The 27,408-nt window shown below is 49.5% G+C and overlaps 1 protein-coding gene across 1 annotated transcript; it reads left to right on the top strand.

Annotated features, from left to right (window-relative positions):
- The first annotated feature begins 8,768 nt into the window (after nt 1-8,768).
- PRAP1 (proline rich acidic protein 1) lies at nt 8,769-21,261 on the top strand. The gene is made up of 5 exons (XM_074958601.1): nt 8,769-8,901; nt 11,763-11,817; nt 17,826-17,884; nt 20,813-20,916; nt 21,008-21,261. Exons 1-5 carry the CDS (start codon nt 8,894-8,896, stop codon nt 21,199-21,201), a joined length of 420 nt encoding a protein of 139 aa, XP_074814702.1. The 5' UTR covers nt 8,769-8,893; the 3' UTR covers nt 21,202-21,261.
- Nucleotides 21,262-27,408: the final 6,147 nt, after the last annotated feature.

Below are 27,408 nucleotides of genomic sequence, written 5' to 3'. Positions count from 1 at the left end.
CAATGGAGTAGAGGCTGGATGTTACTGGAGAATGTTTAAAGGGGTGCACCGATCATTAACCCGCAAAGCATAGTAAGGGCTGGCATTGCCCAGAGGAGAGTGTTTGGGTGGCACACATGCTGATGAGGTCAGGGAACTGACACCCAGTTAAACACAAGCAAGTCTCGCTAGAGGCAAGGGGGTAACAAAGTGACTCATAGTCCTGGGCACCCCGAGAACTGTCACACTATAAACAAAGACAGTCAGAACAAACTGAGTCAGAATATTGACTTGCCTATACACCAATGCTTGGAGCTTGAGTAACAAATCAGAGGAATTGGAATTGCTCATTCATGCACTTCAGTTCACTCTAGTTGCTATTATTGAAAGCTGGTGGGACAATCTGCACCATTGGAATGTTAAAATCAATGGTTATAACTTATTTAGGAAGGATCAAGTGGGCAAAAAGTGAGGGGGGAGGGTGGCACTCCATGTCAAAAATGGCATTACCTGTTTCTGAGTCACTAATAACTCTGATCCATATGCATTCAAGATAATTTTCTTCTATGTCCTAGCAGGTATACCTCAAGATGGAGTGCTAGCTGGTATCTGCTACAGGCCACCAAATCACACTAGGAAACAGGATGACTGCCTCCTTGTGTGTCTATTTATAATGTGTAGGAAACAAAGCTGGGTGATCACAGGGGGCTTCAATTTGAGTGATGTAGGCTGGAGTCTTGTGCTCCCAGTACTAAAACATCCTTGGACTTTCTAAACATTATAGAGCAGGGGTGGGCAAACTTTTTGGTCTGAGGGTCACATCGGGTTTCCAAAATTGTATGGCGGGCCAGTTAGGGGAGGCTGTGCTCCCCCAAACAGCCAGTCGTGGCCCGGCCCCCGCTTCCTATCTGACATCCCCTGCCCCCGCTTCTCGCCCCCTGATGGCTCCCCCAGGACTCCTGCCCCATCCAACACCGCCCCCCATCCTCTGACGCACCCCCCACCCTGGAACTCCTACTCCATCCACCGCACCCTGCTCCCTGACCGCCCCAGGAAGCCCCACCCCTGACTGCCCCCCGTCGCCCCATCCAACCCCTCCTCTCATTCCTGACTTGCCCCCCAGGACCCCTGCCCCATCCAACCCCCCTGTTCCCCGCCCTCTGACCGCCCCTCCCCCTATCCACACCCCACCCCCTGACCACCACCCCCAACTCCCCTGCCCTCTATCCAACCCCCTCTGCTCCCTGCCCCCTTACCGTGCTGCCTGGAGCACTGGTGGCTGCCCAGAGCGTTGTGTCGGCAGCGCAGTGCGCTGAGGCGGCAGGGGAAGAGGGACAGTGGGGGAGGGTCTGGGGGTCAGCCTCCCAGGCCAGGAGCTCAGGGCCCAGGCAGGAGGGTCCCGCGGGCTGGATATGGCCTGCAGACCGCATATGGCCTGTGGGCCGTAGTTTGCCCACCTCTGTTATAGAGGATAATTTCCTAATTCAAAAAGTGTTGCAGCCAACACAGGGAAATTGTTTCTTATACTTTATCCTAACAGATAAAGGAATTGATAACAGAACAAAAATTAAAGGGAGCTTAGATACAAGTGAGCATGCCTTGATCACATTTATGATGTGCAAGCAGAATAAAGTCCAGACCAGTAATATATGTACTTGGTGCTTTAATGGGGCCAATTTCACAAAGCTGAAAATAATTGAACCAAATCAGCTAGGAGGAAGAATTTAACCAGAAAAATGTAAATGATCATTGGGAATCATTTAAGAACACCTTCCTATGCTCAAAAAGCCACAGTCTTACAACTGAGGAAGAAGGACATGCTGGTTTTAAAAAAAATGACCTGGGTTAGAGTGGAAGTGAAGGTGGCTATAAAATATAACAAAGGGAGGAAAGGAGAAGTCGATAATAACAAATATAAATCAGAAGTTAGGAACTGTTGAAAGTTGATAAGGAAAGCAAAGGGACACAAGGAGAAATCTGTGGCCAGGAGAGTTAAGGACAATAAGGAGTTTTAAAAATATATTAGGAACAAAATGAATCCTGATAATGGTATTAGTCCTTTACTAGATGGAAATGGTAGAATTATCAATTATAATGCAAAAAAGGCAGAAGTGTTTAGTAAATATTTCTGCTCTGAATTTGGGGAAAAAGCATGATATAGCTTCATCATATGGTGATAACACTCTTTCCATTACAGTAGTATTGATGGAAGATGTTAGCAGAATCTACTGAAGTTAGACATTTTTATATCAGCAGGTCCACATAACTTGCATGCAAGAGTTTTAACAGAGCTGGCTGATGAGCTCTCTGGACTGTTAGTGCTGATTTTCAATAAGTCTTGGAGCACTGGGGAAATTCCAGAAGACTGTGAGAAAGCTAATATTGTGCCAATTTTTAAAAAGGGTAAATGGAAAGGCCCAGATAATTATAGGTCTGTCAGCATGACATCGATCCTAGGCAAGATAATGGAGTGGCTGATACAGGACTCTATTAATAAAGAATTAAAGGAGGATAAAGTAATTAATGCAAATTGACATGGATTTATGGAAAACAGATCCTGTCAAACTACCTTGATATCTTTTTTTTTTAAATGAGATTACAGGTTTGATTGATAAAGGTAAGAATGTTGATGTAATAGACTTCCGTAAGACGTTGGCTTTGGTACCATACAACATATTGATTAATAAACTGGAAGGATATAAAATTAACATAGCACACTTTAAATGGATTAAGAACTGGCTAACTGATATCTAAGGCTGGGAATTTAAAGGGTGCCTAAGGGAGTCACATCTCCCAACTTTGCAAGTGGCTAAAGCGGGACAGAGTAAAAACCATCAATACAGTAATTATGCTTCTGGGGAAGGGTTGGTATAATGCCTATAACATTAACACATTCAAAATAATGAAAGCAATATTTTTCATCTGTCTCCATCACTGACAAACATCTCAGCCCCCAACCCTACCACCCCCCCAACATCCCCCATTCCTCCGCACAGCCTCCACAACTCACCCCACCACCCCCAACATCCCCCATTCCCCCACAACTCACCCCACAGCCCCATCTCCCCACAGCTCCCAACACCCCCCATTCCCCCACAACACCCCCATTTCTTCTCACAGCCCCCAACATCCCCCATTTCCCCAAAGCCCCCAACATCCCCCATTCCTCCCAGTCCCCACAACTCACCCCACAGCCCCTAACACCCTCCATTCCCTCACAGCCCCCACAATTCACCCCACCACCACCCAACATCCCCCATTCCTTCCAGAGCTCCTGCAACTCACCCCATAGCCTCCAACCCCTCACCCTGTAGCCCCTCACTCACTGCCAGCCCCTCACTCACTGCCCTGGGATCTTCCTCCCCCTCCCCACCCCACAGCTCAGTGCTCTGCTCCATCCTGGGTCAGGGTGGCTCCTCCCGATCCCTGCCACCCAGTGGCTCCACTTGCTCCCATCACCTGCCCCACATGGAAGGGCTGCCAGGCCAAATCTCAGTGAGTGGCATTGTGACCTGATCCATGGGGTCGCAGCACCACTCAGGATTGGACCATCACACCACCTCCCACCCAATCTGGCTGTCGCAGGCCCCCTGAAAATTGGGCCCTGTGCAAGTGTGCTGAGTGCGGATTGGTTAATCCAGGCCGGAGTGCAGGAAATGTTCTACTTCAGCTGGGACAGAGGGGCTGGGGGAGTCCCGAGACATCCGGAACTGTTGGGAGGTTGGGGGGTAAGTACCCAACAACCACTGAATTTCTTTGGACACCTCATCTTTCCTCTACCACAGAATGACTCCCAAAAGCTCTAGACATGGACGGTGAACCCCACAATCACAGAACAACATATAGGCAAACCACAGGCAAAGGAAGCATGGAAATGGAGCTGATCCCAATACACCTTTCAAAAAATAACCCACCTGACAGGAGTCCCTTTCTTGGGCTCCAAATGGCTCAGGAGACAGCCCTGGTTTCTGCAACCAGCTTGATCATTTGTGAGGATTCCCCAGGAAGATGGCAACACCATTTTTTCATGTTCTCTATGTATATATATCTTCCTACTGTATTCTCCACCGCATGCATCTGATGAAGTGGGTTTTAGCCCACAAAAGCTTATGCCCAGATAAATTTGTTCGTCTCTAAAGTGCCACAAGTCCTCCTGTTCTTTTTGCTGATACAGACTAACATGGCTACCACACTGAAACCTGTCACCAGACGGTAACCGTTTGCAAACAGGTCACACTGAGTATCCCTCATTTAGATTGCTGTCGTACAATTGGTTGCCCAGCTCACGTGATATTGCACCTGCTTCCTCAATCCTGTTTGAAACAGGAGAACAGCAACAACAATAAAAAATGAACTTTTGGGACAAATTTGGGAAACTTTCCAGATCTGAACTAAATTCAGTATGTTGATTCACAAAACTACATGCTCCATTTATCACAGGCTTGTCTTGTCTCCATTCTCCTCTAGTAACATGCTCAGCACTGTAATATCGGAGCGCCCGCCAGTCGTGCCGAAAGCGACGTGACTAGAAACCAGAATAGAAAGTAACATCCTGGGTGATATGATGAGAAAGCAACGAAAGGACAAACACCCGCGTCTGGATCAGCACCACGTGTAAGCTGGGGCTTCAGGTCTAGGCAGCAGGCTGAACTGGGGGTGGGGCGGGAGGGGGTGTCAGGTTTGGATGCGATGGTGCACTGGAAGCTGACCATGAGACCGCAGCCCAGCAGGACACCAACCTCCCATTAGCCACGTGGGGCAGTGGATGTTGTGATGTGAGAGGTCAGGCAGTAGGAGAGTTCGTTGCATGGAAGCTTGATGTTATTTCAGACGTTTCGTTTGAAAATTGACCATTTCTAAAATGAAATGTTGGAGTTGAAACAGCAACCTGGTATTCATTTGGTCATTATGAATTTCAGACTGGAAAGTTCCACGTCATTGTAGTGTACAGCTTCCACATGCTCAAGGGTTAATTAATACAATGTTCTAATTGGAAGGACGCTGGGTAAAGTTAATGATAAAGACAAACAAATGTACACTCTAAAATAAAGAGGTGCCATGAGTAAACTACCTGACAGGCCTCAGGTAGCTAAGGACGGGGGTTGCTAGCCAGCCTTTGAAACTGAAATGGGATCATTCCATTCTGTTCCATCCATTTTTTGTCCTTATCCAAACAGAGTGAGATCCAGATGCTCCCAGTCTGCAGGAACCATAAGCATGTACACTGCATGCAGTAGCTGAGCCACAGAGAGGGCAAATTTGTTAAAAAGGAGGGGGGGAAAGCTGTGCCCTTAGAGGGACTAAAGAGTAGTGAAAGGAGCACTGGAAATGTTACTGGCCAAGGCAAGACAACGGAGGATGTACTGAGGCACAGAGCGGTCTGCTGTGACTTTGGGCCAGATAAAGCTGGTGGTTGCTGTGGCTGGTTTTCGGTTGGCCTCTGGCTCTACACAGGGGGAGGGAGGAGTGATCTGCAGATTCGTAAAGGTCGGGTTTTTTTCACATTTTAGTTGCTCCACATTTTACACATTATGCCATTGGGCATATAAATGTTTAAGCCATGATGTCTGGTTCTGTTTGCATTGCAAAATCATCATTACATTGGTTTCAGAGTAGCAGCCGTGTTAGTCTGTATTCGCAAAAAGAAAAGGAGTACTTGTGGCACCTTAGAGACTAATCAATTTATTTGAGCATAAGCTTTTGTGAGCTACAGCTCACTTCATCAGATTGCAATGCCATGAAAGCGTAGCAGATGTTAAAGTGATTGCAGAGAGGGCTGTTGTCCTGTGCCTCCTAGATGAGGCCAGACATCTTCCATTTGGATCTTTGCATCCTTTGGCTTGTCCTGGGGCCTCTCCTTCCCACACTCCCTGCAGCATACAAGCGAGAGAAGGAGGGAGCATGTAAATTAACGGGAGAAGAACTGCGAGGTTTGGCTGAGTGACTTCTGATATCACAAGCAATGACACGGCTTAAGAATGACCTGAACTATTGACCTGGCCCTGATTATAATCACAACAACCGCATACAAGAATCATTAATAGATTGGCTTGGTTACAATTAGACTATTGGGAATTATCCACCTGAAAGTGGCCTTTTTGAAAAAAAATAAAAATTTTTCATTATATTTTTATTGAAATTTTTGTGTAAAAACATTCTCTACGTGGTTATTGACATGTCTTGTTTATTGAAAGCCACATTTTTCCTGTAAACAACATTATTTGAATAATCAGAGGGGTAGCCATGTTCGTTTGTATCCACAAAAACAATGAGGAGTCCAGTGGCACCTTAAAGACCAACAGATTTATTTGGGCATAAGCTTTCATGGGTAAAAAATCCCACTTCTTCAGATGCATGGAGTGAAAATTGCAGATACAGGCATAAACATCTGATAATTAATATGATATTTATGCCTGTATCTGCAATTTTCACTCCATACATCTGAAGAAGTGGGGGGTTTTACCCACGAAAGCTTATGCCTAAATAAATCTGCTGGTCTTTAAGGTGCCACCGGACTCCACGTTGTTTGTGTTATTTCAATAAATATTTTATTTTAAAAAATTCACTACAACTTTTGAAAAAACAAAAACCAGCTTGGTTTCCTACCCAGTGGAATGGAAATAAATGTGAAATTTCAACATTTTTCATTACAAATGTTGTTTTCCAACCAGCTTTAATCACAGCCCGTTTTCTTGAAAGGAAACTTATGACTTGTGCCAGCAATGACTGTGGTTCTGGCCCTGCAAAGACTTATGCATGTGCGTAACTTTACACTCCACAAACCATGGGAGTTTCGTCACCGACTTCAGTGGGGCAGGACTTCACCCCATGGGTTGTCCTATTGAAATCAATGGGACTATCACAGAGTGTAAAATTAACTATGTTCATAGATCTTTGTAGGATCCTGGCCTGGCGGTTCATGATGATGGTGAATTTTTGCCTCTTTAGGGACTGTTAAAAATCACAAAAATAAGTCTTAAAGGGCCCTCTTTATTTAATTTTTACTCAGAAACTAATTAACAGAGTCACTTGAGTAGCCTTAGAAAATGTAGTCCTTACTCTCCGATTATGTGCTGTGAATTTGGGGGAAATACACTGTATTCGTTGCACAAAATAAAGACATTTATCTCCTGCTTTAAGTGCAAATCTCATTTCAACCTTAACTATGGAGCTACTTATGGTGACTCCAGAATATATAAAAATACCAAGAGCATTTCATAACTGCAACTCTATTACAGTCATTCATCTCTCCAGAATACAAAGTCTTATCGTATTTTTAAATCCGCAAATGTTATGGCTGTTAGCAGCTAAATATAAATATTGAAATGTGCAGTAAACAGGAACTGGGATTTCTTTGCACATATTTATGAGCAGCTACCCTGGGGTTAAGCCGTGTTTGAAGTACGGTCACAGGCATATTATATTCTTTGATCAAGTTCTCAAGCTTTCAAGTTAATGCCTCTATCCCCTTTGGTTAGCGTAGCTCATAAAATATTCATAGGGGCATCTTGTAACTAGAAAGATGGAATCCTGGCTGGGGAACGTTATTGACAATCAGCATTGCTCTCTGTGTAGGAAGCCAGCACAGAGCCATCAAATGGCGCGGTCATTGAACGCCCAACGCAACATGTGCGACGCGCAGCAAGGCAGGCCACAAAAGCAGAGACGTTGTTCATCTCAGCCTCAGATCCTGAACTAGGGCTCATTCCTGGTGCTGAGCAGTCCCGTCTCTGCATGGCTGACAACAAGCTAAACCTGCCTGCTTTGGTTCCGCCTGTGCCCCTCGAGAGGAGCTGGCAAATGAGCAAACTACCTGAAGGAGTCTGTCTAGCCTGGGGGTCCCAGATCATGTGCTAGCCAGGCCTATTTGCTGGCAGTCTGTTCATTCAGCTCAGATGGATGATTACCAGACTAACAGTCACAGCTGGCTAGTCACTTGCTGTGATTGTCCATCATTCCCTCTCTTGATGGCTAATTGGTTTCCTTGTCTCTGCTCCCTGGCGCCTGCCCCTCCCTTCTCCTTCTCCACAGCTTCTGCCCCCTTTCCTCTCCCATCTTCTATCCCCCATATCTCGATCCCCAGCTCCTGCCCCTGGATCAGATTATTCCATGACAATGTGACCATCGCCCCTTTCAAACCAGCACCCCATCCTGCCCTGCAGTGTGTGCAATGCCAGAAAAATCTACACCTCACTTCTTGTAAGATGAGAAAATTGCTCTTCATGCACAGATGCAAATTAATTGTGGAATAATTAATGGCAGCAAAACTGCCTCTCCCTCCCATCTTCACACACACAGCCAGGTGCTCAGGCCCAGCTCTGCTCCTAGAGCCACGCAGCAGATCCCCAGGCCAGTGTCCTGTTTTCTGAGCGGGAGCTGTGCCTGGGCAGGAGCGCCCTGTGCACGGGCTGGTCTGACAGTCGGAGTGGGCCCTTCCATTTCCACCAGGGCTTTCTGCAGAGGCAGCGGCCTCCTTGCGAGCCAGCCACAGCAAGCCTGCTGGGAGATGTGTCTTGGGCTCCTTCCAGCTGCATTGCTGACTCTGCAAAGGAGTTGCTGTGAGGGAAGGGGTGAGCAGCTGCTCAGGGTGTTGGGAAGGCAGGGCAGGGAGAATATCCACGGGGATCAGAATAGGCCCCTGTGCAGAGCGCAGCCCAAGGGGCAAAGGGTAGTTGGCCGGATCCTGCACAGAGCTATGTGCCTGCGAAGAGGCTTCTGCACCTCCAGCCCACCTGCCCTTCCTGGGAGCGAAGGGAGCTCAGCACTTGCAGATCAGGGCCTGTAATCAGCTCCTGGACTTTGGACAGTCTGCATAGCCCTCAGCGCCGTAAAAGGCAGGAAGCAGCAAGCGGCTGCTGCACATCCGACCCAGCCACCGGAGTTCTCTCTCTTTGCTGCTGCAGGGAAAACAGACATGGCCTGGTAAGACCCTTCCCTTCCTTACTGGGTGGCGCTGGTTTGGAGCACAGCAGCTGGAGAACGGCCACCAGTGGGTTGGTGAATGGGTTCTTGTATTGACCACGGGGAACAGCAGGTGTGATGTCTCTCTAGCACACAGGGCTGGGCAGCGCGTTGGGCTCGGGGTCTGGGGCGCCTCGGACCCATTAGCCATAATTCCCTCATGGCCATAGAAGCCCCAGCCCCAAGCACTCAGAAATCACAAGCCAGACCCCCAAAATCAGATTTATTTCTTAATGATGAAATCATGGGGTTGGAGTTTCCTGCTTGTTGACACAGCCCCCTCCGCCCCAGTGTAAGTGATGGTCACAGCATCGCCAGTCCCCCCTGCGCACCACAGGATGCGATCTCGGCCCCTTGCCTGAGATTGACTGACAGCCCATGGGGTACAGCCCTGTGGATGGTGTCAGGGTGTCCCTGAGTCCAGCTGTGCCTTCCCTTAGCCCCACACCTGCCCAGAAGCCAGCCCAGGCACTCCCAGCCCCACATTAATTCGGTGCCTTTCCCCCCCAGCACCACTTGACTTAATCCGGGGCCTCCCAGCCCCACATCTGCCTTGCCTCTAGCCCTGCTTAGAGCCAGGTTCCACAACAAGGTGGTACCGGGCCTGGGTGACTGCAGTCTTCGCACGAGCCCACCCCGTGAACCCTGCAGCCAGCCCCTATCTTGCAGGAGCTCACACAGGATGATGAGAATGGGCCCTTCTGGTCCTAACCTCTCTGGGTCTGTGACACCAGACCCATGCTGGGACAGGGAAGTTGCTCCTTCAGGGGGCTTGGCTCTTCTGTGAGGGGAGGGGGCTCAGCCCAGGGAGCCAAGACCACTCACACCAGACTCCATGCCGCCATGCACCTGACCTTCCCACCCGGGAGGCGGGGGTCCTCAGTCTGTGGAGGGGAGATAGGATGAGCTGATGCTGACAGCTGAGCAGCAATTAGTTACCGGCTGATATCTGGCGCCTGGTATCCTGGAGACTGACAGTCTATTGCTGGGGGCTCGGTCCCATGCAGCATCTGGGGCCAGGCTCAGTGGGAATGTGCCTCTGTCCCCCCCGCCACCCAGCCCCAGCCGGGGACAGCACGGCCCGCCTGCCCTGATGACGCATGTACAGGCAGGTGCCCTGGTGGTAATTGGAGAGGGGCCCTGACCTGGGGTACTTTGCTGCTTGGGCCCATCTCCCTAACAGTGGTGAAGGTCATTAGCATCTGGCCAGATGTGTCCCCAAGTCTGCAAGGCAACCAATGGCAAGGTCCTGGCAAGTGCTATTTGCCATCCAACATCCCTGTCTGGCAGCCAGGCTATGCAGCCATTGGCAGGGCCCTGCAGCCATTCCTACAGCAGAGACAGGAGCTGCGTACCTGAGCTATGGGCATGCCTCCACCCTTACCCAGCCAGCTGCTTTAGCACTTTGATCAGGTGACTGGCGTCCTATTGCGTCTGCAGTTACAAAGGGCAGTGTGAGCCCACATGCAGCCACACCCATGGCAAAGGCTCCCCCTCCCCTCTTTCAGAGAGAAAGCTCTCATTAGGAACACTGCCACCTCCCACGGCACAGAGCTTAGCTCAGGGCCGGACTCTCCCTCTGCCAAGCTGCTGGAAGACCTAGTGCCTTAGTGTGAGCGCTTGCTAGCCATGTGGTTAGTGGTATCGCATAGGGCAGCCAGCCTCCACCCTGCACCTCTGACCCCACCTCCCTGGGGGCAGCAGCCACAATTTTACACTGTTGTACCTTCAGGTGCCACTGCTAAGCTCCTGCCATACGGGGTAGGGGAGTGGGGTTCATCCATTTCTAGTAACAGTGGGCGGTGTATGTGTGAGGGGACATCACAGTTAACTTAGGCCAGCCTGCCAATCTCTCTTGCCCTGTCAGTTCCACCGGGAACGGGGCTGTACTCTGATCGGACTGCGTTAGGGGACTTCCGTTCCGCACCAACGTAAGGCTTTAAACAGATACGGGCCTGGGCCATGCTGTCACGTGGTGAACACCTGACTCCACCTTGCACTCTCCAGCCCTGGCAGGCAAGGCTCTCGAGGTTACTACTCACAAAAAAACCTATGTGTAAAGAATTAAGGCTGCAAAGCCAGGCTCTGAAAAGCTAGGAGATGCCAGAATGAAGGCTGCCTTTCTTTATGCAACCTTAATTCTGCCTCCTCATGCATATTCATTATGAGAATCTTTAATGACATGATCAGACATTTTTCTACAGCATTCCTGTCATTCTGCCCCAGGGTGCGCCCCCTAATCTTCTGTCCCTGGGTTGTCCTCCTAAACAGCTTCCCCATGGTGCTCTCCACAAACTGCTCCTCTGAGTGTTTACGCTAAACTGCTCCCCCAGGGTGGACACCCCATGTCTGAGCAGTTCTCAGTCTATGGGGAGGAGGGGGGCCTGGCTATATGCTTTAGCTAGCGTGACACAAAAGTGGGCTGACATGCCAGAACAGTTTTCCCAAAGGGCCCATTTCAGAGGAATAGCAACTCACCACCAACTACTTACTCGAGTTATGTCAAAGTTAGAGTCCATCTTCCCTTCCAGACCACACACACACAAAGGGTCAGCCCTGGTTTAAAATGGAAACTCAGTACAACCTTCACTGTGGAGTTGCTCATATAGCAAACTGTCAGTGAGAGGCCGTCTCCCCAGACACATGGAGAGTTGGATATTACTGGTGTCAGCCATCCTGGGGAAACTCTGCTAGAAACAGCGATAGCCCTAGAACTTCTGAACCTGTTTAGTGGAAGCCAATGGAGCAGACAGATACAGCCATGCAGCACCAATGGATTTGTTTTGCCAAAATTAACCTTCCCCTTCCGGGAATCCTTCCAGGCTCCTCATTGGCATCGGCTTGGCTGTTCTTCTGCGAGTCGACAGCACATCCCAGGTAGGTCTGCACCAAACTCCTCTCAGTTCGGTCTGTTGCGCACCGTGATCACAGCCCCACCATGTGCTTACAATAGGCTAGGGCACCACTTTGCAGGAACTTCCCTTCAAGCCCACACAATAGCTCAGGAGGATCTGCAATTCCTTCTCCATCCTGCTGACTCAGGGTAACGTAGCAGATATAGTAACATCCGCTGTGCCAAACCCTAGTAGGATCCTGGACTGATACATCCCCTGGTTCATGTGAAAAGGCAACCTTGGTTATCCCTGACTGCCCCACAGCCAATGCTGGTAGCTGCAGTGCATTTGTTGTTCAGCTCAAATGCTTCTGCCGAAGCATGTGATGCAAGCAGTGCACCGATGAATGCTTTATTCTCTCCTTAACACCTCTGTCACTCTGAATTACCAAGCATGTGAGAGAGTGCAGAGAGTCACAGGGCCCCTGCCTGCACTGTCTTGCAGAGCAGGGCTCAAGGCAGCCGTTAGAAGCAGAACGACCTTAGTTCTTACTCTCATAGACGGTCAGGCCAGAAGGGACCATCATGATCATCTTCTCTGACCTCCTGCACATTGCAGGGCAGAGAATCTCACCCACCCACCCCTGTAGTAGGCTCCTAACCTCTGGCTGAGTTACTGAAGTCTTGATTTAAAGGCTTCGTTTACTCTTGTGCAAACCAGCAGGTGACCCATGCTGTAGAGGAAGGTGAAAACCCTGCAGGGTCTCTGCCAATCTAACCTGGGGGAAATTCCTTCCCCGTGCTAAATATGGTGATCAGTTAGACCCTGAGCATGTGGGCAAAACCCCTCTGGCTGACTTCACTTGTAAGTTTACCAGCTGTGCTCCAGCCCATCAAAGCAGCTATGAGCCTCACTCCCCAGAGGGCCAGCTGCTTGGGTTCTTTTGAGGAAATGAAGGGGAGTCCCAGGTGCAAATTATGACTCTAGATCTGGATTCCAAGTGCAGCAGAGTTCAGGTAGAGCTTGGCCTTTGGTTTGGTTCAGAATAGACACGAGGAAAGGGTGCCCACCTTTTCAAAATGCAAAAATGGGACACATACAGGAGCTCCACCCACCTCCATGGCCCCACCCCACTCTTCCTCCTCCCCCTGATGCCCCACCCACAGCCAGGCCAGAGCTGGGCAGTGGTAAGAGGAGCCCAGGCTACTGTGGGGAGCCCTGGATCCTCCACCTGCCCTGGAGTGCCCAAGAGGAGTCCCTGCCCCCAAGGGCTCACTGCCCAGGACAGATGGAGGATCCACAGCTCCCCATAGCCACCTAAGCTCCCTGGGGAGCAGAGACTAGGGGAATTCCCCAAGCCAGGGAAGGTGGGTGGGATGGCTGCTGGATAACAGCCCGCTGGTTGCTGCTTTTCCTGGTCCTTGCCTCTTGCTCACCCACTGAATGTATGGGCAACACACCTTCCCCGCTCCCTTCATTAACATTCAATGGGCCAGATTCTCATTTACACTAAAGCCCCTTTCCTGGGCCTTACAGTGCACGTAAAGGTGACATACACCTACTGAAAGGCCCCATTACACAGCCAGAGCAGCATAAGGGGCCTCAGTGCAAATGAGAATCATGCCTCATGTGTTACTTGAGACATCAGTGAACTTGGCCCAGAGAGACACTGACCTTGGACCCTGTGTAATAGCAAGCACCCCTTCTGGTTGGGTGTGTCTGTCATCTTTAAACAGTCCCAGCTCTGGTATCAGACCTTACCCCCAGAGCTTCCTCCCTGGAGGAAATGGTTTCACCCTCTCTGGCCCCTTCTGGATCCAGTTCAGATCCCCTCCTGGGGATTTTTTGCTGTCTAATTATAGGACACTTCCCCAGTGGCCTATGGGGTCCCAGCCCAGGGGCCCTAAGAATAGCAGCCAAATGCCACCACATCCTTTTAACAAACTGCTCTCAGTTTCCTGGGCCACTTCCCCACAGCCCAAGCCTTCATCAATGCTTCTCCCTTACCTCAGGGCTCTTATGTGTTTAGGCCCAGCATCTAGCCAGGAGATCTTCTTCCTCACTCCCCCAGTCCCTGCCAGCACTGAGCTATCTCTGGTACTGCAGTTCCCTTTGACCAGCCAGGGATACCACCTACACTCCAGCAAGGAACTGCCTGTGCACTGCACTGCAGCTCCTTTTTATATGGCCTTTTTGGGCTCTGATTGGCTGCTTCCCCTACAGCCACTCTAGGCTGCCTGGAAGACTCCTCTACTCCTCCTTTTCTGGGATGGGTGTGGCAGGATCCTAAGGCCTCCAGCAGGGGGCTTCTGGGCCTAGTCCACTCCATCACACCCTTACTTACAAATTAAACAAAAATATTCCTCCTCATTCTTATACCAGTATCAAAGTTGGTTAGAAACTGGTTTCCAGTGTGACATTACAGTCCCCATGTCACAAATGGCATTGTTTGCTAGCCGGACGGCTGAGTCCTCCAGTATGAGGTGCAGAGATAGCTGTGGTAGCTGAAAATGTGGCTCTGAAATGCAACACAGCGCGAGTCTGCTCGGCAACAGGCTGCACTGACCCTGCCCCACCAAATGGCCATAACCCCTACAAACAGCAAACACCTACCAGTGTAACTGTGTGGTGCAGAGCAAAATCATGACAGTCCCACAGACATGGAGCCCAGTAATAATGGGTCATGTTTCTACAATGGGAGATAGTGAAATCGTGCCCATACACATGAGCCTGTCTCCACGACACCGGAATATTCAGGGCAAGCATCTCTTCGCCACTCACAGAGGCGATAGCAGCTCAGCAAAGCAGTGAGGTGGGCTGATTGAGGAAAACAAAACCAACAGCATCAGTCAAGCACTAGAATTAACACCACCATTTCTAAGCCCGTTAGGTGCCTGTTCTTTAAGGTTTTAGGAGTGCACAGAATCAAGTCCATCCATTATCTGGGACACAGTACCACTTAGGTTTTATGCACTCCCCACACAGTCTGCACTACAGAAAACTCCTGGCTTTGCAGCCAGGGGTTCAATGGGCAGAGAGGAGACCACAAAGAGAGACCAAAAGACACAGGAATTTTCCCTGTGTAGGGTGAACCTGAGTTCCCTAGCAAGCTAGGAATGCAAGGCACCTTCCTAGTGGAATCATAAAAATCTAGGGCTGGAAAGGACCTCAAGAGGTCACCTAGTCCACTCCGCTATGCTGAGGCAGGATTAAGTATACCTAGACTATTCTAGACAGTAAGAGAGCGCTTCCCATCTCCCTTAAGAGCTTTCCATCTCCCACCAAACCCCTGACAGTTATTTGCACAGCACAGTGGTGTTTATGAGTGAGACCTTGAGCCACGATGGGCTCTCAAGGCAAGAGGAAACGCATTCAGCAGACACAGATTTTTGGAGCGGTGTCCTCTGCGGTCAGTCGTTACCTACCATGAGATCCCATGTGGGTTGGCCAGTCCTTGCAGTTCTGCCCAGAAATGTCCCTCTTGGGTCCTACTGAACTCTGGCCCCAGGTGGCAGTGCTGGGCGAAGAGATCAAAGGGTTGGAGTTCATCATGTTAGAACAATGGTGGAGTCGTTCCTTTGCTGGATCAGGGCCTTGAACTTTACTTTTGCGTCATTTCTTTTCCCACAAAAGCTGAGCTGCCGATGAGCTCAGAGACCAGAAAGTCGTCTCATTGGCCAGTGAAAATAACGACACCAAAAATAATGCAAATCTCTGGAGGGGACACAGTTCCCTGAGGCCAAGCAGGAGAGGAACCTCTGTGGATGAGATCAAGGGGAAAATTTTCAAAAGCACCTAACTGACTTAGGAACCTCAAGTCCTGTTTTTCAAAAGGCACTTTAGAGTTGGAGTGTCATAGCAAGTCCTTGTGTGCACTTAGGCACGTTTGGAAATTGTACCCCAACTACTTTACTTCCTTATTGAAACGAGGAGAAAGAAAACTCTTCCCGATGACTTCTCCTGCTCAGGAAGAGACTGCCCATCAGGAGGGGGATTCATCATGGGGTTGAGTTTTAATCAGACTTGCAAATGGCCAGCTATTTTGGCTCTCAGCAACAAGTGCTTCAAAAGCAGGTTCCTCCCCTCCAAAATGAGTGCCCATTCCAGGAGAATGGGAGGCCGGATGAGGGCTAACTACTGTACAGCTGGAGGTTTGGCTCAGATACGTGTCCAAAGGTTTGTGATGCCCAGTGCCACCCAAACCTCCAGGGTCCGAGCCCTTTAGTAATCACCTCCACCCCATTCCCCATGATGCGGCCCTACTGCTGGGCCCAGTTTCCCACAGCAAGTGTTCTGCAGGCCCCGCTAGCTGGTAAGTTAAAGGGGAAGAGTATGCACTTGGAGCAGGAGCAGTCAGGAGCCTGCAGAGCTGCCATGCCCCACGAAAGGAGGTGGGTGGTGTGGGATAGGGTGGCTGCCCATTGGAGGGCGCAGAGAGAAGGGAGCTCTATGGAGGGGTCATGGGGTTCAGAGGGTTTGTTGGGATAGTGAGTCATGGGGACAGGGGACGGGAGTCTGGGGGAGGAGCGCAGAGAGATGGTGGGTGCAGCCAATGCACTGGGACCCTCTCGCTTCATGCGCCGCAGTCCAGGGAGGATGCAGGGGAAGCGCTAGCGCCTCACCTCGACTCACCCCAGCAGCAGGCAGCGGGAGCAGGGCCATTCACCACCAACGTGGAGCGACTGCAGGCTCTGCGGCCAGGCTGCGAGCAGGGTAATGTGCCAGTTGCCTGCCGTCCCTCTACTTAATACCAGCGCTCATCACAGGCTGCTCACAGGGCCTCGTGGGGCCTGGCTCTGCCCTAGCACGTGCCCGTCTGAACCCTAGAGGAGCCCCCGCCTTATACAGCTCATCATTCCCCTCAGCATGGACAGACGCAGCTGCTGCCTGGCCCCAGCCTTCGTAGCAGCCCACACAGTCTCTCCTCTCACTCACACAGCACAGGTGAGGCAAAGTACCTGGGGTCTGTGCCCATGGACAAGCATAGGATGCTGGCTTGGTTCATAAGATTTGCTTTGCTACGGGGATGAATGTTCTGGTGCGCCAGGCCAGCGCCAAGGCCAGCTGGAGAGTCCCCCCTTCCACTACGGGGCCTGGCCTGAGCCTTGCTAGCGACTGTGGTGTTGGCAGGACCTGGCCAAGGCCTTGCTCTGACCCGATGAAAGTCCTGCACAAGTTTGAAATGATGGTCACTGCAGTCTGCGTCGCCCTGGCCTGCATGCAGCAAAGGCAGATCCTTCCAGATCGGAGCTGAAGGAGTCCTGGCTCCCCAGCCCAAGAGGCAGAGTGGGTACTGGCTGAGCTGTGAGAAGACAGCATTTCTCTTCTGCGAGCCCTAGGCCTGCTGGCATGAGAGGAGCACGCTGCTGGCCTGAGACAGGGCATCACTCGCTGCCCACTGGCAGGGATGGGGTGGCCAGGCATGCCAGTTACCTCTGCTGTGCTGGTGCACTGGGACTCCCCCCCAACCCGTCTGGTCCTTATACAGTGGTGCATATTCCATTGTCCTGACTCCCTAACATAAAATAACCCAACATACCCAGTGTCACAGTTATTCCATGTTCTCCTGGTCCCCCACCCTCCTGGCCCACAACAAGATCCAGCAGTTCCCCTCCGCCACACAAGGCCCCTCTGGATAGCTCCCCACTGGGAATATGGCTGTCTCCACCACCTAAACTACCTCTGGCAGAGAGCCCTGGCGCTGCACTGCTGTAATGCCAGGGCAGGTCTGGGTGCATGGGCTGAACGCCAGGCTGGGAGGGGAGGAAGGTGCGTTTCGTTCCGGGATCTGTCACGGGCTGAATGTGCAACCTTGAATGGGTCCCACTGCCACTCTGTGCACTGGTCACCCCCGCAGTGCAACGGGGGCGGTGCGGGTACAGCTGCTGACCCACCTAGGACTGGATTATTTTACAGCAAAGCCCAAAACTGCTGGCCAGGGCAGGGGAGGCGGGAGGGGTTCGCTTCGCTTGTCTCTGTGCCCATTGGAGGCCGTTAGCTGTCCAGTGAAGGGGGAAGGTCCCCTGCTGCTGCCTTGCTCTTTGGTTCCAGGTTCTGAAAGAAGGCAAAGAAATGGAGGCTTCCTTGGAACAGGACATTAAGAAGCAAATGTAAGATGGTTATTGTTAATATTATCATCATTGACACTGTGACTGATATGGCAATTTCTTGCAATAGCCTTGAAAAACCTTACCTAATTAAGTTTAAGCATCTCTTAGGTCCATTGTATTAAATGCAAAGGTTACATTTTATTGTGGGTCGGGATTTAATGTAACCCTCTTTGTAGGGGGTGATGGGATATGACCACTGGGAAATGTTATGAACTGCAGAGAACTGTACTGAACAATGAGCCAGATGTGAATGGACTTTTGGGGTAGACAGTGTTGCATGGATTGCCTAAGAAAGTGAATGCAATTCCCCACCTCTGGTGATGCAAAAATCCAGGCTTTGGAAGCTGCACCCAGAGAAGGGATGGCTGGCTCTGCAAGCTGCAGAAGTGCCCAGAACCTAGGGAGGCAGGAAGGTGCTCAGGGCCCAGCAGGAGGAGCTGTGGAGGCCTGGGAACTGTGCAGCCTGGAAAAACCCCAGTAGGAGGGAGCATGCCCTGCTACAATGCATAAGAAATTCTGCATTTTCTTTTTTGAATGAATATCTATTTGACACATTCTTCATGGATTCAGAGATCATATGATTATCTAGCCTGACCTCCTACATTACAGAGATCAGAGAACCTCACCCAGTGATTCTTGTAGTGGAGGGAATTCTTGGGTAATCCCAGATTTTCCTCAGTCAGACAAAAATGAGTGAGGCCAAGCTTGCCATGGGGGGTTAATGACTGCTTTCCATTTGGCCATATCCTGCCTGTTTGTTAATTGTGGAAGATCTGGGGTTAGTTAGGGTTGTTTAGAGCATGACAAAGTTTTTTCATTGAAAAGTAACGTTACCAAAAAAATGGCTTTTGTCAAAAATGAAAATGTCATGGCAAAAATATCACTTTCAATCAAATTTCCCTTTTTTTTTCTGAAAAACCAAATATTTTTCAGTAACATTTTTTACTGAAAATGGTTTTAGAAAAGAAAAAAAATGAAAACCAAAAGTGTTTTTGTTTTCCAAAAAAAACCACAATAAAATTTGCAGGAAATTTTAATAGAATGATATTGATTTTGTGGGGGTTGTCAGAGGCTTGTTTTCCAAAATTTGGCATATTTTTTAATAGCGATCCCTGGAAGAGCAGAAAACCCTGGGTTGTGATTGGCTGAAAACAGTCATGTGATATCAATAAATTACAACTATTTACCCCTTCACAGGGGCATAGCAGTGTATTGAGTCTTGGGACAATATTAATTAATTAGATCATATATGCAAATAACTGTCTCCTAATTGGCTTCTGTGCCAAAATAAATATATGCAGACGCTCCCCGGGTTATGCAAGACCCGACTTACACAAAGTCGCACTTACAGAAAAAGTTCCATAAGCCAGAAATAGGATTTTCGAGTTGTGGAAATGTTTGCGTAATGTACGGGTATACGTTTCCGACTTATGCAAAATTCGAGTTACTCAAGGCTTTCTGGAATGGAACAATTGCATAAGTCGGGGGGTGGGGTCTGTATCTGTGTGTTTCACTCCCTCTCTGTATTTGCCAGGCAGATAGGAAAAGGTCTAAATCCTGTTACTTGCACGTGCCATCTGATGCAAGCACAAAATTAGAGGTGGGGTAGAGGCCTCTTTAAAGGGGTGCCCTTCAGAAATCAGGATATATGTAACAACAGAGATATTGGGCCAAATTCACCAAAGGCCTAAACAGACACAAGTCCCCTTGTCCACTGAGCCGTTGGTTCCATATCAGTCATTGTTAAGATTTATGATAGTCTAGTGAATTTCATCTCATTATTTGCCTCGGGGTCAGTCACGATGTTTGCATCCTCACAGGTGGCTAACACTTGTAATTTTATTATGTGGAAAAAAGAGTTTGTTTATTTTTGCCTGTGGCATTTTTGTTCTTCACAAGCATCACAGGAACAATCAGCTTGAATGAACATGCTGGTGTATCTGGTACTGGCCCAAAATTAATCCTCTGGTCATCATTTTGCCTTTTGAATTCTCTCCTGGTTATAATTAAGCTGGTTGAGTCTTGAAAATCCTAGTTCATGAATTTATGAATCCAAATCACAAGTCTCTGCTACTCCCAAGCATTATTCATGTTTATTTGTTCTTTAGTTGCAAGAATTCAGATGACCACTGGGTTTCCATGGAAATGTTTCTGAATCCTGAAATAGTCACCAATTGTAGCACTAACAGTTATTTGGCCTAACACTCCTTATTGGCTACTCTTTATTCTCCTGTTTAATAGGTTTCAGTAGCCAGTCAAGGAGTAGGAACAATGCCATGTGACTTAGGTACCCAATCACATATTACGAATAAAAATATAGCATTGAATGAATTCCGTGAAAATTATCAACCAAGCGATGCAGCAAATAGCATATTAGGCCAATGCTACAATCTGTGACTATGCAAACAAAACAGAGTAAATTCTGGTGCATCTAATATTGTTCACAATGAATAATGCACCCAGCTTTACTCCTGTCCAGTCACAGGGTGAGGGAATATCACACGGCCAGTAGGAGCTGGAACATGTTCCTAACAGGGCAGTACTGCTCTGGTCATGTGTGTGGGGACTCACCAGTGTGTAGAGGTCTTGGGAAGGAACCAGGCCTCTTCCAAGGGGATATTTGGTGAAACGTTCCTGTAAGAAGATGGAGAAATTTGCCTCATTAGCATTTCAAACATGTATGTGGTTAGGGATTTCCTGGCTGAAACTGGGGAGGGGGAGGAGGGGTTACAAAACTCTGGGAGTCAGGAGACTTGGCTTCTATTGTGAGCTCTGCCACTGATGCATTGGGTGACCTTGGGCAAGTCACTTCCCCTCTCTGTGCCCCAGTTTCCCCAGCTGTACAATGAGGCTGACCTCCTTTGTAAAGCACAACTGGAAAGGGCTATATAAGACCAAGCTATTATTATTAATATTTCTTTTTTTCAGTATTCTGGGCATAAAAGCTATTGAGCCACCCAAGAATGAAGAACAAATGGCGGATATTGATCCTGGAATGAGGCTGTTGTCTAGTGACGCACAAGGCAGAAGAGGTAAGCAAGCTGAGGGATGACACTCCTTCTCCCGCTGGCGTCCTCAGCATGCCCAGAAATCTAACGCTCCCCCTGCCTCCTCCATTTGCAGCACCCAGGAGCGCTGGAGACCCGCCAGCCCCGCTGGGTGCCAAGTCTGCAGCGGTACCAGAGGAAGACCAAGACCAGATCTACCACCCCCCGGACGCTGCTCTGGAAGAGGAAGGCCCCATGCAGACAGTGGCACCGTATGCTGAAGCCATCAATGGCCCAGAAGAAGACAGAGACCATCTCTACCATGGCTAGGGGAGGAGATTTGATCCCGTCTACACACCAGTAATAAAGGAAGAGGGGATTGTGCTGAGCGTCCCCTCTCCCCAGTCTCCTTGGCTGTATGTTCCCTTGGCTCTTTCCTTCCCAGGATGAGGGCATGTACCAGCCCCTCTCCTCCTGCCTGTCCTATCAGACCCTGTGTCTTGGCTAATAAGAGGGCTCTGGCTTCAGGCTGTGTCAGGCTCTACTCTGAGCTATCACAGTTGGTGGCAGTTGCTGGGACCGGCGGGTGGTGCGGGAAGATGGTTGGTTGGCTGAGGTCTCTTGGCAGGACAAGCATCATTATGAAATCTGCCCTTCCCTGAGTGTCATGGCTGTGAAGTGTCAGGCACCCCCAGTGATCCAGCTGTGACCCCAGCATGGGGCTAGGAGAGGCCTTTGCTGTAGCACTGCCTTAGGCAGGGAGCTGCTTCTGGAGAGCAGCTTGTTGCTGTTATTCGTTTGTGCTGAACTGTGTCTACATGCTGATTCGGGGCAGCTGAAAGCTTGGAATTGCAGCAGTCCTGGAATCAGTGTGCACTCCCAGCAAGCTGGCAGCCCCTGGGAGCAGAATGCCCCCCTCTCTGCCTCCCCCAGACTTGGGGATTCTGGGACATGTCTACACTACAATTAGACACCCGGGCTGGCCTGTACCAGCTGACTTGGGCTCATAGGCTGCTGGGACCCTGCGAGGTGGGGGGTCCCGAAACCCGGGCTGCAGCCTGAGCCCAAACAGCTGCACTGCAATGAAACAGCCCCGCAGCCTGAGGCAGCTGGCATGCACCAGCCGAGTGGGTCTAATTGCAGCATAGACATATCCTTAGTGACACCAACCTCAGCTGGAAGGCCTTAGCTCCTGCTTAATAAATAAGCCTCCTCCAGCTGGGGGGTGGGGCAAAGGGGGCCACTGTCTCCCCAGCATGGGACCTCATCACCCACTGGTGCACCCACTCACAGGGCAGGGAGTGGTGGGAAAAGGAAGGGCATTCGTGCGAATGCAGGCACAGCTGCTAGAGCCAGCCCAGCTCCACACGCTTCAGCCAGAGGGGAATCCAGGAAGGAAGGCAGGCACAGGGAACCGTGGCCATGTCTATGCTGCAGGGGGAGTGAGCCCGGTTACAGAGGCTTGAGCTAGCTCTTCTTGAGCTAGCAGCTAAAAATAGCAGCTTGGACTTTGTGGCTCAGGCAGCTGCGTGGGCTCTCAAGCCCACCCTGTCCCCTGGGTCTGAGCTCAGGTAACTAGCCCAGGTCTGCACCAGAGCCACAAGGGCCACATGGCTATTTTTGGGGCACTGGCTTAGGCCCAGCTAGCAAGAACCTGTGTGCCCAGGCTGGGAGGTTCCCGCCGTTGCAGTGCAGATGCACCCCATGTGTCCCTGAAAGAATCATTGCCCTGCAAACCACAGGGACACATTCCATCCCACCCCCACCCATGCTTCCCACCCACAGTGGGCATTCCACACCCAACCCTCCCACACACCGTGCACCCCACACCGAGTCCCACTCCATCCCACACCCATCCCTCCTCCCCACTGTGCACCCCACACAGACTCCTTCCCTCCATTCTGTGTGCCCTACATCCACCCCTTCCCCCACACTGTGTGCCCCTTTACACAGTGCACCCCTCACATTCACCCTCCCCCCCTTGCCGTGGGTTACCTAGGGAGGTTGTGGAATCTCCATCCTTAGAGGTTTTTAAGGCCCAGCTTGACAAAGCCCTGGCTGGGATGATTTAGTTGGTATTGGTCCTGCTTTGAGCAGGGGGTTGGACTAGATGGCCTCCTGAGGTCTCTTCCAACCCTGATATTCTATGATTCTAACTCTCCCACACCCTCTAGCCCTCTCCTCAGGGCACTGGGACCTCTAGTCAAGTCACATGACACCCCATGAGCCAAAGGGCCATCAAGAACCAATGGGACTCTTTTCAGTGCTGGCTCTTACTGGCCCAATGGCCCCGTCCTGCTGGGTTATGGCCTGTGGGTCCTGCTGGCACCAAGGGGTTCGGCAGGGTGGGTTTGGGATGAACAGATCCCCTTCACCCCAGGGCTCCTCAGGGTTGAGTCCAAACAGAATGGGCCTGGTCCAACTGATGCTTTGGGGGAAAGTTTCTTCCTTTGCCCTCTGATCCTGCTTTCCTGCTCACTCACCCTAGAGTGAGGGGGCCAGGCCCCATAATGGGCTGCCACGGGGCTGATAGCAGGTTGGGGCCCCTAAGCTTTTCTACAAGCCCTTGTGTAGGGGCATGAGGGTTGGGTTAGTGCCTTTGGCTCCCTGGGATCCTGTGCTTCTAAACCCACTGCAGGTGTTAATGGAGAGAAACACATACACACACACACGGGGTTCGGTCCATCTGGGTTTACAATTGCTCTGCCTAGATCCAGCTGAACGAATACCCAGCAAGAGCCTCTGAGACCGTGGCCGAGCACCAGATCCAGGGCTGGGACAATGTTGGCGACAAACAACCCATAACAAGTCAGTGCTGGACAGAGCCATTTCTCACCCAAACGCCCCATGCAATGCAGGGGGGAGTTGGGATGGGGCTTTGCATTGACCTATTCATAGCAGTTCTGACTGCCATGGCTATACAAAGGATCAGGGTCTCAAAGTCAGCTGCTTGAACCAATCACTTGCTTCACAAGAAATTCTGGCAATGATTTATTACAGTAAAGACTGTGTGTGTGTGTGTGTGTGTGTGTGTGTGTGTGTGTGTGATGTAGTGAAGACAGTGACAGTGTGGGATGAAAACTGCAAAATATTATCTTGTTTTTTCACTGTTAATGATATTACAGGTAAGACGAGAGCTATTATATCCGGCAGCGTAGAGGCCAAGACTTAGTTTAATGAGAAATCTGTTAGCCCCTGAAAAGCCTGGAGCTAAAACTTTTGATGAGCTCGTAAATCTGCTTCAGCCCAACCCCCAGCAATTTAGCAGAACAATTTTAGTTTAACTATCGTTGGAGGAAATCCAGGGAGACAGTAGGAGAATATGTGGCAGAACCGAGGAAGCGCGCTCAAGGTTGTAATTATGGTGCGACTCTGACACAAATGGTAAGAGACAAATTAATTTGCAGCATTAATGATGAAATGCAAAGGAGATTGCAGTCTGAACCACAGTTAGCATTTGAAACAGCTCTGAAATTGGCCCAGTCTATGGAGTCTGCAAATAAAAAATGTACAGGATTTACAAACCCAAGCTACAAGAGCTGGGGGAGATGGAAATAGCATGCAGGAAAGGCCTGGTACTATGTACAAAATTGCAAGGCAGGCTGGGAAACAGATCCAATCAGCTAGCAGAGAGCGTTGTCATTGTGGAGGCAAACACACCCTAATGGCTTTCAGATTTAAACATGAAACATGTCACATTTGCAGATTGACTGAGCACATTCGAAGAGTGTGTCGAAACAACCCAAGAAAGCGGAATCCCAAAACCACAATAAAACACAGCCTCATAGCCATGGTACCTTCCATATACCGAAGGAGGAAAGTAGCTTATACTACCTATAGCAAATGGAATGGAAGCAAATGGAAAAAATGGAAGCAAATATTCCTAAAGCATTCATATTGGGTTGATTGTAAATGAAAAAAAAAATGTAGAATTGGAACTCGACACGGGATGCAGTATGACTATTGTGAACCAAAAAGCATATGAGACATTGTGGAAAGACAGTGAACCACCATCATTGCAGACATGTAGGATAAAATTAAATATCTACACTAGAGAAGTAGTAAAGATGCTGGGAGCCACCAAGGTGAAGTTGAGCCACCAGAACCAAGAAAGGTATCTACCTTTACTAGTAGTTGCAGGCATTAGCCCTAACTTGCTTAGTAAAGGATGGTTGGCTGACTGAACTGGAAAGAGAAAGTGCATCACTTGACATCAGACGATGATCTAGCTCTGGAAACTGTTTTAAATACCTATAGGAAGTATTTAAAGATGAACTGGGCACTTTAAAAGGCACTACTTCTAAAATCTACATAAACCCAAATGTCACACCTTGTAATTTCAAGCCCAGGTCTGTACCCTTTGCCATGAAACAAAAAGCTGAATTTGAGTTAAAGAGATTACAGGCAAGTGGCATTATTGACACTGTGCAGTTTGTTGAATGGGCTGTGCCAGTAGTACCAGTGTTGAAGCCACGTGGCTCCATATGCCTATGCTATGACTGTAAGTTAACTGTACTTAGAGTCTCACAGGAACAATAACCAGTTCCAAAAACTGAGGATCTGTTTGCAGTTTGAGCAGGAGAGCAATTGTTCACAAAATTAGATATGAGCTCTGCCTACCAACAGATCATCCTGGAAGAAGAGTCCAAGCAGTACGTCTGTGTAAATCCTCACAAAGGACTGTTGAAATATAATTAGTTACCTTTTGATGTGTCCTCAGCCCCTGCTGGTTTCTAAAGAACCATGGATAGATTGACCAGGGAGTTTCACATGTGGCAGTATATCTGGATGATATACTAATCACAGCTACCACAGACACAGAACACTTACAACGTCTAGCAGATGTGCTCAATAGGCTAAAGGAAGCAGGTGTGTGCCTAAAAAGGGGTAAGTGTTCCCTCCTGGCACATGAAGTGATATTTGTGGGTTATAAAGTGGATGCCCAGGGGCTACACCCAGTCAGAGATTAAGTGAAAGCAATTTGGGATGCCCCAGCACCTACGAATATTTCAGAGCTGAAGGCTTACTGAACTACTACAGGAAGTTTTTGCCAAACTTATCAAAACTTCTAATGCCTCCTGTAACCTTCTGGCACCCACCTCTTGCAGGCGACCCTTCTGGTCATGTGTGTCTGCAGTCTTTAAACCAGTCCCAGCCCTGGTATCGAGCCATACCCCAAAGGCTTCCTCTTGGGAGGCAATGGTTTCACCCTCTCTGGTCTTTTCTGGCCCCAGCTCAGCCACTAAGTAGTTCTGAACCCCTTCTGGAGGCTTATCACTCTCCAATTGTAGGCCACTTCCCCACCCACTACTCCAGGTCGCAGCCCAGTGACCCTAAGAATAGCAGTCACATGTCACTGTGTCTCTTTAACTAAACTGCTTTCAGTTCTCTGGGCCACTTCCACACAGCCCCAATCTTCACCAAAGCTTCATCCTGACCTCAGGGCTCTTCTATGTTCAGGCCCAGCAGTCAGCCAGGAGCTCTTCTTCACTCCCCCAGTCCCTGCCCACACTGAGCTGTCCATGGTGTTGCAGTTCCTTTTGGCCAGCCAGTAGCACCATCTACACTCCTCTAGCTCCAGCGCAAAAAAAAAAAAAAAAAAAAACCTGACTGTCTCTGGTGCCACAGCTCCTTTTTATATGGCCCTCCTAGGCCCTGATTGGCTGCTCCCTGGAGCTACTCTAGGCTGCTTGGAGGACTCTTCCACTGCTCCTTTTCTGGGACAGGTGTGGCGGCACCCTGAGGCATCCAGCAGGGGGCCTCTGGGCCTATCACACCTCTGTATATGTTACTTTAAAATGAGATTAAATGCTATTGGAAATCAGCTCAGGAACAAGTGTTTCAGGATTCTAACAATTTCTGCAGTCCTCAGAAGTCCTGATCCATTATCAAGCTGACAAAGAACTGATTTTGACTTGTGATGCATCTCCTGGAGTGATTTTAGCTCACCGGATGGAGGATGGACCAGAGAAACCAGATGGCTTTGTATTCCAGACTCTGTCTTCTGCTGAACATATGGATTCACAGTTAGAGAGAGAAGGATCAGCTGTTATTTTGGGGTGGAGAAGTTTCACAAATATATGTACGGGTGTCTGTTTACAATTTACACTGAACCCAAACCCCTGATCTCATTGATTCCTGAGATAAAGACTGTGCCACAAATGACATCACCCAGAATCCAAAGATGGGTAGTGACATTAAGAGCCTATGAATATGCTATTGCAAACAAAGCTGGGAAGAAGCTGGGAAATGCAGCCGCTTTAAGCCATTTGCCTTTAGTGGAGACAAAGGAAAAAGACAAAAGTGAAGAGACAGCGTTACTAATGGACTGTCTCGACACACCTTCAGTGACAGTGTTACAGGTAAAATCATGGACTGGTGTAGATCCCGTATTCACAAAAGTGGTGCTTAGGGAATGGTCCCAGACCAAAGTGCCTCAGGATCTCACACCTTATTATAAATGACACAGTGAACTTAGTGTGCAAGACAGGTGTGTATTATGAGGAGCACGGGTCATTGTTCCAAAGCAAGGACGTG

The sequence above is a fragment of the Natator depressus genome, chromosome 7 (assembly GCF_965152275.1).
Source record: "Natator depressus isolate rNatDep1 chromosome 7, rNatDep2.hap1, whole genome shotgun sequence".
In the NCBI taxonomy this organism is placed as follows: domain Eukaryota; kingdom Metazoa; phylum Chordata; order Testudines; family Cheloniidae; genus Natator; species Natator depressus.
This window is presented reverse-complemented; position numbering and strand designations above follow the sequence as displayed.